The following is an 18,271-nucleotide window of genomic DNA, read 5'->3' as shown; positions in this document are numbered from 1 at the left end:
AAACCGAAACAGCATGAGAGAAAAAAATTCAATTATAAATGACTTGTTGGCGCAATCTTGTTGGCGCAATCTTGTTGGCACAGCTTGTTGGCACAATCTGTGTGGCAAGCTCACATCTAAAATTTGGTGTCTCTTCTCCTCCAAGTGTTCTGACAAGTGGAGTTAATAGAATTTTGGTGTCGGTTTTCATCAAAGATGCAGATTTGTACAAATAAAGGTTCAGAATTTTGGAAGCTTTTAGAATTTTTATGTTCTCTTATTTTTGCCGGTTAATGCATAGACCGAGGGTTTAAATCAAAATTTTGCTTGCATCAGTTATTAGTTCAAATATTTGTCATGAGTGAGAACTTTCGTCAAAATCTGTGGAGTTCACGCCTAATAGTAAGGAGCATTTGTACATTGCTTTTGTGAAAAAGAAGTGCTGGAGCTGAGCTTGAGCTTTTTCACATTGCTTAAAATGATTGCTAGAAAGAGGAACTACAATCCTCACAGGCTGTAATGAATGTCATTTAGAACTAAGTGCGTGCGTACACTTTTTTCAGAGAACCCTTCTTGACCAGTACTTTTGAATATATGTATGAATATGTGCGATGTATGATCAGTTAAAAATTGATCTTATGTGGGTGCTGAGGTTAATAGGTTCTGATTCTACTTGGTGCATTTCCCTACCCATATCATGCTTGTTAACCATATGCATGAGTTGCAGTGTCAGTGCTTCTAGAACCATAGGTGATGCTGTTGTGCATTAAGTGTTTCGGATGGCATTTGTGTAATAGGTGTCCAATCCTGTGAGCACACATGCATACTTTTCTCCTGTTTATTGGATGTTGATAAATGGTTAAAGCTGTCTAGCACTGCGGTATTTCCAAAGGTGTACTTTAGACTTTCCAAGAGAAAGACCAAACTCTCAGTCAGTCCCCCTCCCCCGTTTTTCTCTCTGGTTTTGTGTCACTTTTATGAGCCACTTGAAGGGATGGCCCAAACCCCTCACTCTTCCCCCTGCTTTTATGAACATGCGAATGAGTACTTAGAGTACATCACAACGGCACATTTTGGCTGGGCTTAAAAGTCTGCGACTGTTTCTAATGGTCAGACAGCAGGCTCTACTATGGCTGGACTTTTTTTTTCGTGCAGGACCAGGACCAAATTTATGCTCGACTTGCTCCAGCAGGGCGCTTCTTTCAGGAAACACCTGTGTGCCTTGCCTCTCTGACGAATACCTATCTCCTGCAAAGGTAAGGCTTTGCTCATGGCTGTCTGTCTTGAAGACAAACGGCTTGAAGCCTTGTTTTCAGGGCTGCTGCAAAAACTCTGACCAGGGGTGTCATAACGCCACATCCTCCAATCGATGCACGCTGCCATGCTGGTTCCGGCACATGCACACTGCAGCTAACGTTAATGTAAATCTGGTTATCGTGCTTGCACCTGCTCATGTCTGCTGCCATGTGCATGCATAGACCAGCTTCAGCATACACACAGGTGTGCAGGCATGGGGCACGCATGCCTGGCAGGCGTCCATGGGGTCAGGGCTTTTGCTGTATGCGCACCGCAGTGCCATCCTGGAGGAGATATTACGCTGAACCGAAAGCACCTGAAGCAAGCATTCCAGAAAAGTTATTTGCTTGAGACGAATACTTTGAGATTTCGAATAGCAAACATATTCAAACTGAATATCAAATACTTACTAATCAACCATATATTTGAAATTGTAGAATATTCACGCACCCCTAGGTATTAACCAATGCTGAATGGTGATTTTAGACCAGCACATTTTGTTACCATCACAGGCACAACAGCACCTGATGCCAGTTTGGCATGTTGGCACCTGCTTGTGGAGAAGTTTACTATCGGTTTTCTTGTGCATTTCAAGGCTCATAGCATCAGTTGAGAGGGTAGTAAGAAACTGCTGCATGCATTGCAACTTATTCTATGGCAGAAAGGTGGACTGGCAGCATGGAAAACGTTCTTCCTTTGGTCAGAAAAATGTGTACAGACGGCCTGTTTTTTTAAGAGCATAATCTGAGCTTCGAAATAACACTTTTACAGCACCCAGTGATGTTAAGTGGCAAAAGAGACAAGAATGTGTGCATGGTGTGTACAAAGCGCATGTCATTTGCTACCGTTTCCACTGCCCCACTTTGTCACATCATGCTATGTGGCCATTTGTTTGACACTTGCATAGTACTATTAAAGAGGCCCCGCAACACATAATCAGTGCATTGTTTTGCCTGTTCGTTGCATAGAATGAGTTGTAGTGATGCTATTAGCATCGGACGAACTGCGTATACCCCGGTTTTTAATATTTTAATTAGCTCGCAAAAACAAATTCTTGGTGATGACGGTGTCACCATACAGTGGCGGTTTTTAGCAGTGTATATGACATCACTGGGCAGAAGCTTAATGATTGGACAAACAGTAAATATACTGCAAATTGGGTTAATAACTAGATACGTTTTGTCAGTCTTTTGGCTTTTATATTACATCAACAAAACCTTGTTTGCCTTCGATAAAAGCGCTGTAAGGCAAGTAAAACAAAAATACACCACCCGAGGCTCTGGCTATTTTTTTGCTTGGAAGGACTTTGCGCCTCTCTGTACACATCCTACGACCTAGCACACAGCACTTATGGCTACTCTCTATATATCTGAGAACGCCTTTGCGGAATCGATCTGATTAAGCCATTGCACTCTACAAGTGTTCGTTTCGGTCCCAAGGAAGGATGCAAAGAAAAAAGCCATTCGTTTCACATTTAGCAGTGCACATTGTCATTTTGTGGAGGATCACCGGGCGGCGGTGCCAAATGGTGCCACGTTCCCGTCAACGGCACGCGCGCCTTGCTTGCCTGACCAATCAGCGCGTTCCTAGTGGCGAGCCATGTTACACAGCAAGCAGTAGTAGCACATGCTATCCTAAATGTATCTAGCATCTTGTGCAGGCCATCACTCCGTCGCAGTATCTCGCGCTCGAGTTCGGATATAAGTCAGGAAACGTCACTGATCAGTGTTCCCTTCTGCACCGTCGATGTGGCGATGAAGCATCACTGGGTCAGCTGGGCATTCACGTGGTTGTTGTAACCATGACAGCAACGCTACCAGCTGTGGCAAGAACAACTTAAAGCGATTAGGCAACCTTGGTGTGCAAACTTCCATAACGTGCTCAGATAGGCTGTTTTGATTGGTCCTGCCTGGTTTCGTCATTGGGAGAGTGAAATGGGAATGGGAAGCCCCGCGAAAATCGAGTTGAGGGTAACATTTTGTTTGCTTGCATTTTGAAATTCCTTCATTGAATAACTCCCATCCCGCTCAAGCAGTGTCTCGCAGCACCTTCAAGAAAATGGCCAGCTGTACATGAGGGGAAACTTTAAATAGAAAACAAGTGGCTTTTTATCAGGTGTGGAGTTTGCACGTTGATAGCAGAGAATGAGTTGGAATGAGAGAACAGCGTGCAAAAAACGTTGATTAGTGTATCTGTTTGGCTTTTGTGCACAGAAATGTCTGAAGTGCAAGCTGCCATGCGATTCCTGTCATGGTCCTGGTGAGGATCAGTGCCTCTCCTGCCTAGGGGAACTTAGTCTGGACCCCATTACGTGGCGCTGCTTGCCGTGCTGCCAAGCCTCTGCAGCTCATGAGTCACCCAAGAACTGCTGTGTGTGCGACAGCATCACCAGTGAGTGAATGAAAGAATGGCTCATGGTGAACAGCTTGATCATCATATACATATATATACTAGTGCAAAAAATGCTATTCTTGGAGTGAGTTGCTTTAATTCATCATGTTTCCCATCTTGTAGAATTGTTTTGCAATTGTCAATATTTTATGTGAACTGAATTTATGTGAGGTCCTCATAAGAACAGCACTTTTAGTAGGCAGTTTCTGACCTCTTGCAACAACCGTATTTGCACGATTGTAAGTCGACTCGAATGTAAGTTGACCCCTCCGTATCGCATGTCAGGGAAAAAAAAAAATGGAGGCATGCCCGTGGGCACATTCCTCAATGCAAATGTATTGGTCACTGGACTGTGCATCCACACTTGCGCCATTGTCTTCACTAATGCTGCCGTCATCATCGCTGCTGCAGTCCCACAGCATGTCACTCTAACCACTTCACTAAGAACCACAGCACGTCGTTGTTCCACTAAATACTGCACTTCGCAAACAACTGCACAACATTGCATAGAACAGTTCAAAATATTTCCTCGCTGCAGCCCTCACACTTGCATCACCCGTCCCGAAATGTGTACGCAGTGGCTGGAGTGGGGCGTCCAGCTGTTGACCTTGGATGATCAACAGCTGGATGCCCCACTCCAGCCGCAGTGTACATAGTGTTGTGCGCATGTGCTTTTTCTTCTTTTGTGGACTCCACACGCGTGCAACCTGTATATATGTATTATTGTGTAAATAGTGTATTTGTGTATGTTACCTCGCCCCCTATCCTTTCTTACTGTCCGCTCACCTCTTTTATTTTATTTCTCCATTCTGCCTGCTGTCCTTTATTTCCGCTGCCCCAGCTCAGGTGCCTCCGTAGTGATAGAAGATGCCGAGGCTAGCAGAAATCCCTTCCTTCCTTTTGATTTTTACATTTATTTTTATTTTTAAATAAACACTACTACTACTACTAGCGGTCCAGCGCGCTAGCTCCTGGCCCGGCCCAGTGTGTGGACGAGCGCCGAACGCTTACTGGACCTAGAGCACAAATGGCGACTGACGAAGCACGACAGTAAAAACTGGTAAAAAGTGGCCAGCAGTCAAGTCAGATGCGTCAAACACAGCCAAAGAGAAACTATGCGTGAGCAGTATCGGCTCTTCCATCAGTTATCGACACTCCCCAGAAGCGCTGCCGTTCAGAGCGGCGGTGCCGGCGCAATTGGAACAGCGGCCCTTCCATCAACTATTGGCACTCCCATGAGCGCCGAGTGTGCAGCTGAAAGTAAAAAAAGATAAAAAATCATTCCGAATAAGCACGCAGATTAGCTGAATGCTGCTGGGCAGAGCTGTAGAGCAAACATAAAATTTCATCCACACTGTAGCATCCCTGATATCACGTATCTCGTTTGTCTCTGCTTTTTATAGTGCCATGCTTTGGTTTCAATTGTAAGTCGATTCCCCCCCCCCCAATTGGAATTTTCAAATAAAAAAAATATGTCAACTTATAATCGTGTAAATATTGTAGTTAATGCGACTGGGGTCTCTGCCTTCAGAGTGCACAGAGTTGTGATTTTTGTCTTGGAGTATACGAAGCGTTAGTAAGAAGTTTCTGTATTTCTGCTTTGAATTCTTTTTTAGTCTTGCTCTTGATCAGATCGCAGGGTAGTCTTAGTTCAAGCACTTAACCTTATTGTGCTGATGAATCAGCAGTGATGGTTCTATCAAAAAATGGCCGTAATATTACATTTCTCACGATTTGCAGCACAGTCGTGCTTGCAGTCGGGAAGCATAGTACAATCGGGGACACCGTGGTTTGCTTGTTCCCAAGCAAAACTGTCCTTAAAGTGGGTTCATAGTTTCAGATTGTGGAAAAAAAAAAATTATTAGCAAATATCTGCTAAACTAAATAGAAAATTATACAAACTATAAACAGCAGGCTAGAGAACAGAGACAAACGAAAGAGAAAATTAAACTGGAGTTTTCTAGCTTTAAGTCAGATTGTGCAGCTTGTTCAAGAGTGGCACAGTAGTCTTTTAAATTAGCATTAGCAGACTAACAGTGGTCAGTGCAGGGAAAGAGTTAATAGGGTCGTATTAATGAGGCACAACAATATATATTTATGTGTCAGTCTCTTTATGTGCTGTTTTTTGTGTACTGTTGCTTCAAACAATTGGCAGTTAAATGCAGTTATCTTCTTAGTAATAGAGTTACCGTAAATATTACGCTTGTCTGAACTCTTTGCTATCATGTCACAGGGAAGTGCAAAGTGGGGACAGAGCAACAGCGGAGCACCTCGTGGCTGGTTCGAGACGGCACCACCAACACATACAACTTTTCAGTGGAACGTGTCACCATGACTGTGGTGGTCATCTGTGTGGGAGCTGTGGTGATGTTCTTTGTGCTGTTTGGCCTGCTCGAGTGGTCTTCTTCGAGCAGCTCCACGAGCGGCTTCTTCCGGAAGGCTGCTCTGGCACAGTTGCGCCGAGCGGGTAACGGCTACTCGCGCCTCTCAGGCTCCCTCAAGAATGCCGACAGGTAACACCTGCTAGCTGTCAGATGTCATAGGTGAAAATGTCTGGGCTTCTGTATTTGGTTTGCTTATGTTGTACAAGGTGCAAAGACTTAAAGCCACCTTTGTCAGCTTGTAGTAAATGTGCCAACATTGTCATTTTTTCTACATTGTGCTGACTGGTGTTCTTAACGGTCTTAACCACACTGCTGCCTATAGTTAGTAATGTTATTTTCGTTCTTGTCACAGTGAATCTTTTTTGTTCACTTTGCAATCATGCTTGATGCAGTAATATGTAAAGTGTTACACCATCCTCATGTTGTCTGTGCTGCCATGAGCTTTCATTTGGACGATGTTCAACTAGTCTGGTACTTTGTGTCGCAGTATTTCTTCTCATGCATGCAACCTAAAAACTGTTGCCTAGCTTCCAAAATTTTTCTTCCTTTCTCGTTTGGGATGCCACTTGTTTTTTCAACTGTCTGTGCAGTGCTAAGGTAGCTATGCATGTGTCCACATTCAGGTGTCCTCTTTTTTTTTTTTACATTGTGATGGTATTCACTGCTCGCTCGCCACTGGCACTAAATGAATGGCCTTGGAGCGTCAAGCATGTCACGCTGCTGTCAAAGCATGTGACAGGTTGCACCCTGTGTAGTTCGAAGTAGCGCGTGAGTGTCAGACACTGAATGTGGATTGATAAACAGTGCCCCAAAGAAAGCATGTCTCAAAGAAAGTCTGCAGTGGCTGTGAGAGCATCTCAGGAGTTTCTCAGCTATAAAGAGTACTGCTTGAGTGAGTGTGGAAGCCATCCGCTTGCTTTTACTTCTGTTGCACTTTGGGAAGGAATGAAATCTGCTGTTGGTCAGCGGTGTCGTGTGAAGAATGGGTTTAGCAAGACCAAATGCTGCGATTAATTCTGTAGTGGATAGGTAGCTTATTACTAGTATGATGTTTGCACAGATCTCACAATACGCTGTCCTCCTGGTTGTCCTCTTGGTTCAGGGCCCGCTTTGAAGTGGAAGCTGAGAAGGTAGCCCTGACTCGCAGTGACGGTATGGAGGAAGATGACGAAGATGATGAAGAGATCTTCCATAAGACAACATAGCCCTAAGGTCGCATGCTGAGACCAGGACAGCTGGATCAACCCCCTGAGTGGTTAGTCTCACATTCACAATTTATCCGTTTCTGGTGCTGAAAGGGGGATTGTCGTGAGTAAGAGGCCGCCATGGCATGTAACTGTTCATGTTGAGCAGTAATGTTTGTAGCCCAAGCAGGTACAAATTAAATATGTGTTCTGGCAGGCTTGAAGGATTTTTGTGCTAAATTGTCAGTGCAGCTACTACTTGTGCAGTGGTACTATATTGTAGTGACATCCTTCATTCGGGGCTGTCACATTTAATAAAGCTGTGAAGTGTTTGAAGCAATTCATGTGTGAGCATGTGACAGACAGCCTTGGAAGTGCCTGCACACGTGGTTTTATGGAACATCTTTGAGTAGCATGAGCATGCATTAGCAGTTGGAAGGTTAACTTCCAGAATGACTTGTGAACAGTTTGTGAGCGAAGGTATTGTACCGTACATGCAAACCAGAGTGAACAGTATGTGAGCGAAGGTGTTGTACCATACAAGCAAACCAAATTTCTAGGGAGTCACAGTAGTTGAGATGGGGAAATTATTGTCCTGGCATATGAAAACAAGAAAGTGAAAAGGTTAGGGGTTGAGTGGCAGGGGCTGCGGGATGAATTCTTGTTGCTGAATCGCACACCGGGAACTTTTCTTGATAGTTTCAGTGCCATCAGGCATGTCATTCTTAGTTGAGTGTCATTGCTTGAAGTTTATTCCTGTGTAGGCACCACCGTCTTGTCTATGCAAGGCCATGCACCTCTGAGCTTTTTACAGTTTCATGTGCCTGATATTGGCACCAGGAACTGTTAGTAAGTAGTCTTTTATGGTCTTCATTTCTGTTCCTCTACAGGCTTCAGGCAAGCGCAGTTCATCGTCTCGAGAGCTTGAGGTGGAGGCATTTATCGGTGTGAAGAATGTGCGACGCCGGGCCGAGGGACGCCAGAGCCTCAAAACAAAACCTACGAAGTACGCTAAGCACATGCTGCGAAGGCACCATTGAGGAAGATATGAGAAGCGAAGGGAGCAGAAGTGGGGCTCCCTTGCAGCAAGGTCTTATGAGCTGGGACACACAATGCAGTGAAGCCTGTGCTGGCTGCTGTGGGAATGATGGCACAGCTCTTATTCATTTTGGGCTTCCCAGGTAGTTTCTAATGGCGACTTTTTGCAACTCTTGCATATACTCCAAGTGTATATCTTTGTTGGCATTACTTTAATGGGAACTTCTTTTTTTTATTGTGTTGTGACATGGCGGCCACATAGGTTTGCTTTCTTTTATATATATATATATATCACTGTGTGCTGCTCATGAAGGTGTGAATCGTTGCTTGTCAGGCTGCTGACATTCTGACTTGTGGGCCAAATTGTAGCTTCCATTGCATATTTCTTTTTTTTTACACGTGCATTATTTTTAGACTAGGACTTTCATAACACCGGTAACACAACTGAGCGCAGAAAACTATCAGCATGCAGGAAATTGTAAACACGCTTCAATATCTGTGAGAAGTGCACAGTTGTGATTTTCTCTTAACAGGTGATGAGGTTATTTATGCGCCAGTTGCACTTGTGTCAAGAGGGAACAGTTGTAGTTCTTAAGAGTTGCAAGAGCTACAGGGACAGAGTAGAAAGAGAAAACTGCGGACTGCTATGTCTGATTTTGCAGGCTACTTCCTGGAACGGAGTTTTGTTGTAGAGGTCATTTTTTAATGTGTTGATGTTTTTAGTGCAATACAGTGTGTCGGCATTGTACACTCAGTTGTCTCAGTACGAGTTATCATGTAGTTTCCAGTCTAACTTTGTGTAGTATGTTTGGGGCATAGTGCATACAGTTGTGTTCTGTGTTTTGCGCAACAAGTGACTTACCAAGTGCCAAAAAAAAAATGAAAAGAAAAGGGAAAGGGAGAGCTGCAGGAAGGCACCGATTTAATTGCCTTAGTATTTTTCACAGTACAGAAGGGAGCAGTGCAGGCCACTGCCTGTCTTTCGCTGTGTGGGACTTACTTCTCGTTGGCGTTGACTGTATCTTGACTTTGTAGCATGCTTTTGCACTGTCCTTACTCGCAGGGTACATGTTTTGAACCGCAGTGTATGTGCAAACGCTAATTTTTATTTTTTGTCTTGCGCACAAAAATTGTGATGGTTGCTGTTACGTTTTGACCCAACGCTACCAGCCCGAAGTTGCTGCTGCGCTTGGGAGAGCACCAGTCTTGTGCCGAACGGCACATTACTTCATTGCATCTACAAAGCTTGACTGTTGGGGAGGGGTTCCTGCGACTTCCACTTACTTTTTCTGCATGTATGTGTGTGTTTGTGTGTGCGTGTGTGCATGCATACATGCAGTGCAGACTGTTTATAACACTTGATGTGTTGCGACAGACTGTTTTTAATGCTTTCGTGTGAATCTTCATGAAAGGGTTGTGTGGTACTGTGCACCTATTAATGACGCACACAACTCTTGTGACTTGTTCTGTTTGCTTCACTTCTTTTTTTTTCTCTGGTGACAGCAAGAATGAAGATAGGTAGAAAGGCTGCTATACCGCTGCAGCATTGCACCATGGTGCAAGCCTCCTACACTTAACTGGAGGTGCTATTTTTATAAACATTTTGTGATGCACAGCTGCAGTTAGAAGCTTACGACATTGCATTCCACTATCATGTACGCTCTTGTTTTAAACGTGCAGGAGCTCTCTTCAATTGTGGGTGTGTGTGCATGTGTATTTCTTAAAGCACAAGCATGTGTTTTGTGGCCATCACAGCAAGCTGGGCAGGGGGGAAACTTTCAGACAAGCTACTTCTACTGTCTGGTTGCTGCGACATGAACTTCTTTGCAGACTGCCTGTGGTGACATTCTTATGGTTGTGCTGATGATTTTTGTTGTTTATGAGCTGATACCAAGCCCTCATGGCTTAAGACCATTGAGGGTTGCTGGCTGTTCGTTTTCCTAAAATAAGGGCTAGACAAAAGTCCGCAAATATCATACTGTCTTTCTTTTCTTTTTTTTCATAAATGTGCAAGTCATGCATGGCTTAAACTTTTTTATTCTGATTTGTTACGGTCTAGTGCATGTCTGATGACATACTTAGAGGTGCACAGCACAAGAGAAATGATGCATATTCTTGTCCGTCATTCCTCTTGCACTGCGCACTTTTAAAATATTTCACCAATTAGCCCAAGCAGGTACCCTAGTGAATGCTCAGCATGTATCATTGTTGCATAACACGTGTTAACCTGGAATGTGACTGGTCTCTTATGAAAACTGTACACATTCTCATCATGGTGCAATGCTTCAGAAAAAGAAAATTGTTAAACAGCATTCTTAAAACAACCAATGAAAAAATGTGATGATCTGGGCTCACTTTATTTCAGATTCATTTTTGTCTCCTCTTTTGCACTGAGCATCTTAAACAGTGAGGAAAACATTGCTTGGGCATTCTGATCTGCTCAAAGCTAAGCACATAGTTTGTTTCGTCTATGTGCTTTTGATTTCTGTTATAACCACCCAATAGACTTATGCCATCACGTTGAGCACGAGATTTTCTCTGCACATATTTTCGAAATGCATCAATCAGCTCTGTCTTTAGGTCACAAAGCAAACTCAGAGGCTTGTCTGTACTCAAATGCTTGGTTCACTATACTTCTGCCTCAGGAATGTAGTGGCTATGTCTTTGTAGAAACTTTCTGTTGCAGCTGTTAATTCTTTTCCTATTTTAGTGCAAGCTTGAACAAAAAAAAGGCAAAAAAGGGGGAAAAACCTGGCTGTATCACTGTTTGCCTATTTGCACTATTGTACACTGTTGTGAACTATGCAAAGATGGTGTACTGAACGCCAAATTGGCAAAGCGTTCCAGCATGTCAATCTTTTTAAGCAATTCTGGTATCTAGTCACAATGTGTATTTGTTCATTTCTTGCAAATTAATGCCATAAATTGCAATTGTGTGCTTTTAAAACATTTGTGTGATGTGAGAGATTATACAGTGAAATGTATACCTAAAGAGATTGATGAAATATACAGCCAATTATTGGACGTTTCTCTTTTATATTTCGTTACGTGCACACACACAATAATGTGTGGTCAATGAAAATGTGTTTAATAAATTCAAGAGCTGAAAGTAGGGAACCAGAGATGATATTTGGGCCTGAGATTAGTTACAAACAGTGCTGCCCACTAATTGCGGTAAGTAATGAAATTTGTTTGCCATATGTAAGAAGAATGTGCCAAGGCACTTAGCACATTTGACACATGAAATAAGTCGCAAGAAAGGCTCAGTTTGTTAGCGTACTGCTATCTTTAATTACAAACCATGCGAGAAACTTGTATATGAGAATTTGCCTAGTATATACACATAGGTTCACATTTATGCTGACTTGTAAACATAGTTGTGCAGATAGCACATGCAAGCATTGTACAGCAACAGCAACAATGGAGAAACATCACTGACAAGGTTTTCAGGTCGTAGCCAAAGCTTAACACAGTAACAGATGCAACAGTGTTAGAAATGTGCATAAATACGCAAGAAAAAAGTCCTCCCGAGACACTTCATGGTTGACATGAACAATTGAGTTTTGCAGAAAGGCTAGTTTTGCACAACGCCTCCGCATACAAATCTGGATACATCGAACTGCTTTTCTTGACAGGCGCTGAACAGCCTTGATAGAAAGAAAAAATGACACCCAAAACATGCATCTGCTGTAAATGCATTTGCACACAAAAGGAGGTACTGGGGCACACACACTTAGACACCCATAAGTCTCCAACAAGAGCACGAGCTCGATTGGCCCAAGACTTCATGAAAGGAAACATCCAGAGTGACAAAATTGATGTAAAGGTACACCTCGCATGAATCACTCGCAAAGCCGTCATTCAAGGTTCTAGCGACTTGCAACCATGCTTACTGTAATTCACCAGGTGTGATTGTCGTTGTTGAACACTTCATACAACTTGCTTCAAAGGAAGACAGTGACACTGTGGCACAAACTTTTGACTCTTTAGCAACAGCAAAAGGGTCGACACACACTTGTGTAAAGCACAGCCTTTTGAAACAAGTAGATGGCTATGTGTCTAGTAAAAACACACTGAGTAGCAGTTGCAACATTTACAAGATGAACGGGGCTGTTTTTTTTATGCACCATGAGGTGACAAGACACAGAGGAAAGGGGTGGCCCTTTTAATTTTTATTAAGAGATCTCGTTGTGGAAGGCTCGCATAAGAGCAGCTGGCAACCTTTCCAAACGAACTGCCTGGAGCGGTGTTGTGACATGCACAGACAAATGCATTCATGTGGTTATGCCGCAAGTACAACTAGCACTTTTAATTGCAGACCTTCGAAATATTTAGCTGTCTGTAGGAGCATACATGTGCAACAATATGCTACAGGTTCAACAGCTCTGTTTTCAGTAATCTGAATAAAGTGCTCACATCATCAACAGCTATGTATTGGCAACACGACTATGCCCGTTGAAGACATCTCATCAAAAAGCAAGTCAGCTATTATGCTGTAGGCAATTTTCTGCCCAATGCACAACTCAAATGCTCAATATGCCAAGTGTGAAAACTTTAAAAGTGTACAATACGAGAGTGCATGACTGCACTCCAGGTACAACTGCCATGATCAAGCTGTGCAATTTTTTTAGCTGCATGAGCCTCAAACAAGGCTTCTGAAAAGTAAAGTTGAGAAAAACCACTCACAAAAGTTTGCTACGCACAAACCATGCATGCTAGTAGAAAAAGTGTGGTATATTTTAATTACCTATCATGTTCTCAATTCTGAAGATGGAAGCAACCCCCCCCCCCCCCCCCTTTTTTTTTCAAAACTTTCTAATTTCCTTTAGAGAAGCTGGCACAGTGTGCAAGGCTTTTGTATTGTGCTTCTACAATTACCAAAATTTTAAAACATTTTTGCCTAAATGACAAGAGCCAAACGATCATCCGTTCTCAAGGTCTGCATAGTTTGCCACACATACTGTGTTGGTGCCAGTGAATGCAACAGGCAAAAAGTTGAGCACCAACACCTGGCTAGTTCATTTACGAAAAAAATTCACTGTCGCTTATCCCAGCAGCCTGCAAGATGCCAAGCTTCGTTGCCAAATAGGAGCAATAGCACATCATATATCAGGATGACCATGCCATCAAACGCAAGTGGCACCTTGCTTTAACAGCACTGTCTGCCTCCATCCACATTGATTTTTCAGTCACTGAAATTGAATGAAGCATAAATTACTGTAGGGTGCTATAGTGCAAAATATGCATGAAGGAGCCATGCCAGCATGAATGTCGGCAGTTTAAGGAAACATTTCTTACCTGATCTACACCACAAGCATTTTGTTTCACAATTGTATTTTTCACACAGAAGACTGTTTTTGAGGTTTTAAATTGCTTGCAGTCAGGAACGCTCCTTAAGAACATGTTTGCCACTCTACAAAGCATTGCATGACTCACCATCTTTTCCTTAGCTGATCTTTGCAAGCACTCATTATTGAACTGTGCAAAAATTCTGCAAAGAATTATTGCCACAATTTTTTTTTTTTTTCAAGCATTATGCTCAAGGGTGATAATGCACAAGCATGTACAGAGCACGACATGGCATTCAGACTCTGCTCACTGACTGCCTCACAAAAAAATTTGCATGTTATGGCTGTGTATGAACACACCTCGAGGTTATTTTCACAAGTACAGGTGTGAATGGAGTGAGAACAGTGCAGCGTGCCCCATTTCCCTTTGTCCACAGTTGTATTGTGCCACCTGACGTGGGAGAGCCAAACCTTTGTCTGTGCACCCATCACAAAGAAGTACAATGAGGGTGCAAATGATACCAAGCTTGCAGTTTACTCCAACAAGGGCATTATGGGTTGCGTAGCTTTTTCATGTAATAAACAAGGGCAAACTATTAAAGAATGTATAGGCAACACCTTAGTTTTTCCACTGAGGGGCAGAAATGCCACTCAAAAGATTTAAGCATCGAAAGCTGCACCAACTGAGCCATGCCTTAGATCACACGAAATCAACTTTTATCAATTTCTATTATTCATTTCACTTCAAGCATAACACTGCTCATCAATCATCAGAAATCTCTGCACAATTCTCCAAAGTTGCTGTTTGTGTCAAGAATATTTGTGCACAAGGTGTCATTTGTATTCAGCCAGGTATTTGAATCTCCTAGATGAGACAGTGCAAGGAAGAAAAAAAAAAGCGACAAAGCATTACGTTCACAGCAAGAAAAAAGAAGGTAGATCACAAAAGAAGAGCATTATCATGTTGATATGTCTCAGCCATCATGTGTGTCACTGCAATCCTGCTTCATGAGTAAAAGTACTTATCACAGGCGGTATCACACTTGGTGCAAAGACTGAAAGCAAAAAGAGGTGCTTCAATTTGAATGTTTTCATATAGAGCATACAAAAGATGCCAAAGCTTCAGGCTGCCTGGATTAATCCAAACCAGAAAACCAGCACCTTATTACAGAATCCAGATGAGCAGCTATTTGACCAGTGCTTGCAAAAAAAAACACCTTTTTTAACAGCATTTGTGGTTGGGATGTCTTGAAGAAATAAGAGACAGTCCAAGAACAAGTTCTTTAGGGCAGGATAGTGTGACCATGTACTAAAGCAGCACAGTGTGGCAATGAAAAGCAAAAATGAAAAGTATCCTTTCTTTTATGTGCCAATGCGACTAAGTGTGCCCCCAAGAGTTACAGTTGTACATAATGCAAGTAAAAACCTGCCATCACCAAGTACAGGCACAAGAAAGTGCACAAACTATGGTGGACGAATGAGTTTCATCTTAAAGTTTCATGTGAATAGGCTAGCATGGATTGAAGACCTAGAATGAATCCTGCATACACATGCATGCTTTGCATGGCCTCCTAGCTTTTCTCAATGTTATTTGGCATGATACGACTGACGTGAACAACTAAAAGCAGGAGTAGCATAAGAGCACCTTGTTGCCTGCATTTTGTCACCAGAGCTATAATTGACTTGTTCGTACGAAGACCTCTAGTTAAGACAACATATTTTAAAACTTTATCGACTGTGGAAGATGGCACAGTGGGCAAGGTGGTACAGCTTCATACTGAGGAAGCATCTCAGTAGCAGTCTCAGCCATTCTACTAACTCTGTTCTTGTTTCTACAAGAAAAGAGCACACCAGCCTGTGTTAGCCGCCTGTCTACTCTGGCCTTATTTTATTGAAAAATGAAGGCTACGCTTCTTGGCCAGGCTAAACTTGAAAACATTCATCAGAATAAAAAGAAAATGGAAGACAGGGCGTTCCGGCATCCTGTGCATGACACCCTATGCATCCTGTACACATCTAGCTGAGAAGGTCTCTGCAACTTTTTCACTTGTACTCCAACAAAGCTTTTCAACATGATCTCACAAATCATTTACGTGATGTGCATAAACACATGTTAAAGCTTTTCCACATAAAACATAAGTGCATACGTAAATGCTTTTTGATTCCTGTAGGGCCAATGCGCAGAGTTAGGATAAAAACAGCTGAACATATAACGAGCACGAGTAGAAAATGAAGACTAAGATTCAGTTTCCAATTTTCTCGGAGCTGATCTTTTCATAATGGACACAGCATAGCAGAACTGAAATAAAAATTGCAAGCTATGCAAGCTCTATGTTTTTCAGTGCTTTAGCACTTCATTTTCCAAGTTTTCATCACTGAATTTCATACCATTGTGTGACATAATTGTGAGCTGTTTTCCATGAGCATATAAGTACTAACACTGCAAGATACAGGCAATAGAAACCATAGCTAATGGATTCAATAAAACAGGCTTGGTCATGTCTGTGCTTAAGAGCATGTTGCAATTTTAGGTGTGCAACTTTGTTAATGCAGCATATTTTGATAATACACATATGTACTAACCAAAAGGAGTGGAAAGCACGAAATCATGACCAGCGTACAATCTTATTTGTTAAATTGTCCACCTTTAACGGCAAACACTTATACCAAGGCGTGACTCACAAACAAGAAAGTATGGCATCAGCAAATTTCTAGTATCTGCAAGGTGCTCAAGCTTACAAATATTTATTAAACACTTCCAGAGCCACGAACTGCAAGAAATTCCAGTTCAAAGCTATTCAGGGTCTAGACAAACTGCCTGACTGCTGAAACCCGAGTTGTACTCATGCACCTCAAATTGAGGATGTACACGTGCATAAAGTTAGCAAGCTTCCCATGACAGTTTTATTGTCTGCTGTTACAAACGGCTTCCCTTGGGTGTATAAACAAAACATCATGGGAACAAGTGCATGCAAGAGCCCAAGGTAACTGGACACTGCATCAAACTAACCACTGAATTAGGTGTTATCTATCTGGTAAGCATTTGATGTGCATTCGTCATACTTGATTCAGTTTCAGACAACCATCACCATCATCAAATGAGCTGAATCCATTGCAGATGAAGGGCCTCGCAATGACTCGTCCACTTACCTCGTAAAGGATACCGTAAAAGCAGGCACAATAAATGCCACCGTCAATTTTTGAATTTACAATGCTCTCTGTGCAGAAATCAATGTGAACTGTTCCATCTTAAACCACTTGCACAAATACCTAATAGCACAGGGTTAAGCAGACCTTGTTTTTGCACTGAACTGCAAGCAGAACCATTTTTCTTCCATATTTCTGTTTTCAGCAATTACAATCTAAAGAATTGAAAGGTATCTCATTTCTGTGACCCTCAGTGCTGTTCCAACAGCAACAAAGCCTGCTGACTTAAACAGCTAAACCCCATTTAAAGAAATTTTGGGTTGCTGTAGTTCGTGAAATTCAGGCCAGTTTTAAAGAGCATAGACACCAAATTTTTGCTTGCGTTTTTTTTTTTCATTTCGGGGAGCGCGAATATTCAAAATTTCGAATACGAATCAAATATGTTTGATATTCGGTCCGTAATCGTATTCGAGAATTTCCGAATTTTCGAACATTCGCCAGCGATTGTAACCGCTTCAACTTTCTTAAATTCGGCCATGGCAAAACCGCAATATCTAGGCAAATTATCCGACGATTGAGTTTAAAGCGTCAGGAAGACGAATACAAATGCGTCCTCTTCATTTTCTTCTCCGGCGTTTACCGCTTGGAACGATCGCATTCGGCTGCCGATAGGCTTGACCTAGAGGGAAATTCCGAAAGTAGGCTTTCCCACATATGACATGGCCGACCATTCGCTTCAAACAATCACAGCGCGAGAGCGCGCTGTTTTTTTTTTTCTTTGGTCTTTCCATAATGCTTTACATTCTTAACGCCCACACCATGGCATATGCCCTGTCACCTTCATACAATCCGAGCGTGACCTCTGCCAACTAGTTTTGATAAGCTATGATATGCGAGAAAGCCGACTTTCCGAACTTTGCACGAGGCTCCCGAAGGGGCGAGTCGAGGTGTCACAACAGGGCAAGCGATGGTGTAAAAATCCCGTCTACTGCATGGTGCATTGTAGCCCATGCACTTCTTAAGTGGGCATAACGGCAGGCGTGACAACGATCGGAGGGCCCCTGTAGTCAGGCCAAAAAAAAAATAGCCTGGCCGCGTAGTTTCGGTTTCTAAGCTTCGCTGCTAGCTCGCGGCGACAGCAGCTGTAGGCCTGCGCATTCGCCCATCGTCCGAACCCAGCTCCGGTCGGTTTCGGACGCCGGTTGGCGCTCTGATAATTATTTTCGCTGATAATTACTTTTCCTATCTGGAAGCAGTCTTGCCGTTCCGACGACGATGTTCGTTCCCCTCGCTTACGTCCGCGTTCTTCCGGCACGGCAAAACTGCACGCTCGACACGGGCTTTTCGATGTTTGTGCGATGGAGCTTCCTCATAAGGCTCCAATGCATTTACAGCATTTTTTTTTTTCGGGAGGCGCGGGGCAATTTATAAATCGATCTTCAGGTAATTCGAGCATTTCTACCGGTCCCTTGAACTGCTCCGAACTAATGAGGTTTTACTAGCCATCATGTTATTTTTTAGTTGTCAGTCAGTTGTCGTTTCATGGACTTAATTTTGCATGTCC

The 18,271-nt window shown here is 42.8% G+C and overlaps 1 protein-coding gene across 1 annotated transcript in view; it reads left to right on the top strand.

Annotated features, from left to right (window-relative positions):
* Positions 1-11,296, top strand: part of Fur2 (furin-like protease 2) — a 50,439-nt gene extending 39,143 nt beyond the window's left edge. Inside the window, exons 21-25 of the mRNA XM_077658393.1 lie at positions 1,135-1,235; positions 3,489-3,666; positions 5,900-6,179; positions 7,153-7,305; positions 8,125-11,296. Coding sequence (XP_077514519.1) covers positions 1,135-1,235; positions 3,489-3,666; positions 5,900-6,179; positions 7,153-7,255 — 662 coding nt within the window. The 3' untranslated portion in view covers positions 7,256-7,305; positions 8,125-11,296. The remainder of the gene's footprint in view (positions 1-1,134; positions 1,236-3,488; positions 3,667-5,899; positions 6,180-7,152; positions 7,306-8,124) is intronic.
* Positions 11,297-18,271: the final 6,975 nt, after the last annotated feature.

This window comes from Amblyomma americanum, chromosome 3 (assembly GCF_052857255.1).
Source record: "Amblyomma americanum isolate KBUSLIRL-KWMA chromosome 3, ASM5285725v1, whole genome shotgun sequence".
NCBI lineage: Eukaryota > Metazoa > Arthropoda > Arachnida > Ixodida > Ixodidae > Amblyomma > Amblyomma americanum.
The sequence above is the reverse complement of the archived record's forward strand: the minus strand, read 5'-3'. Positions and strand labels throughout refer to the sequence as shown.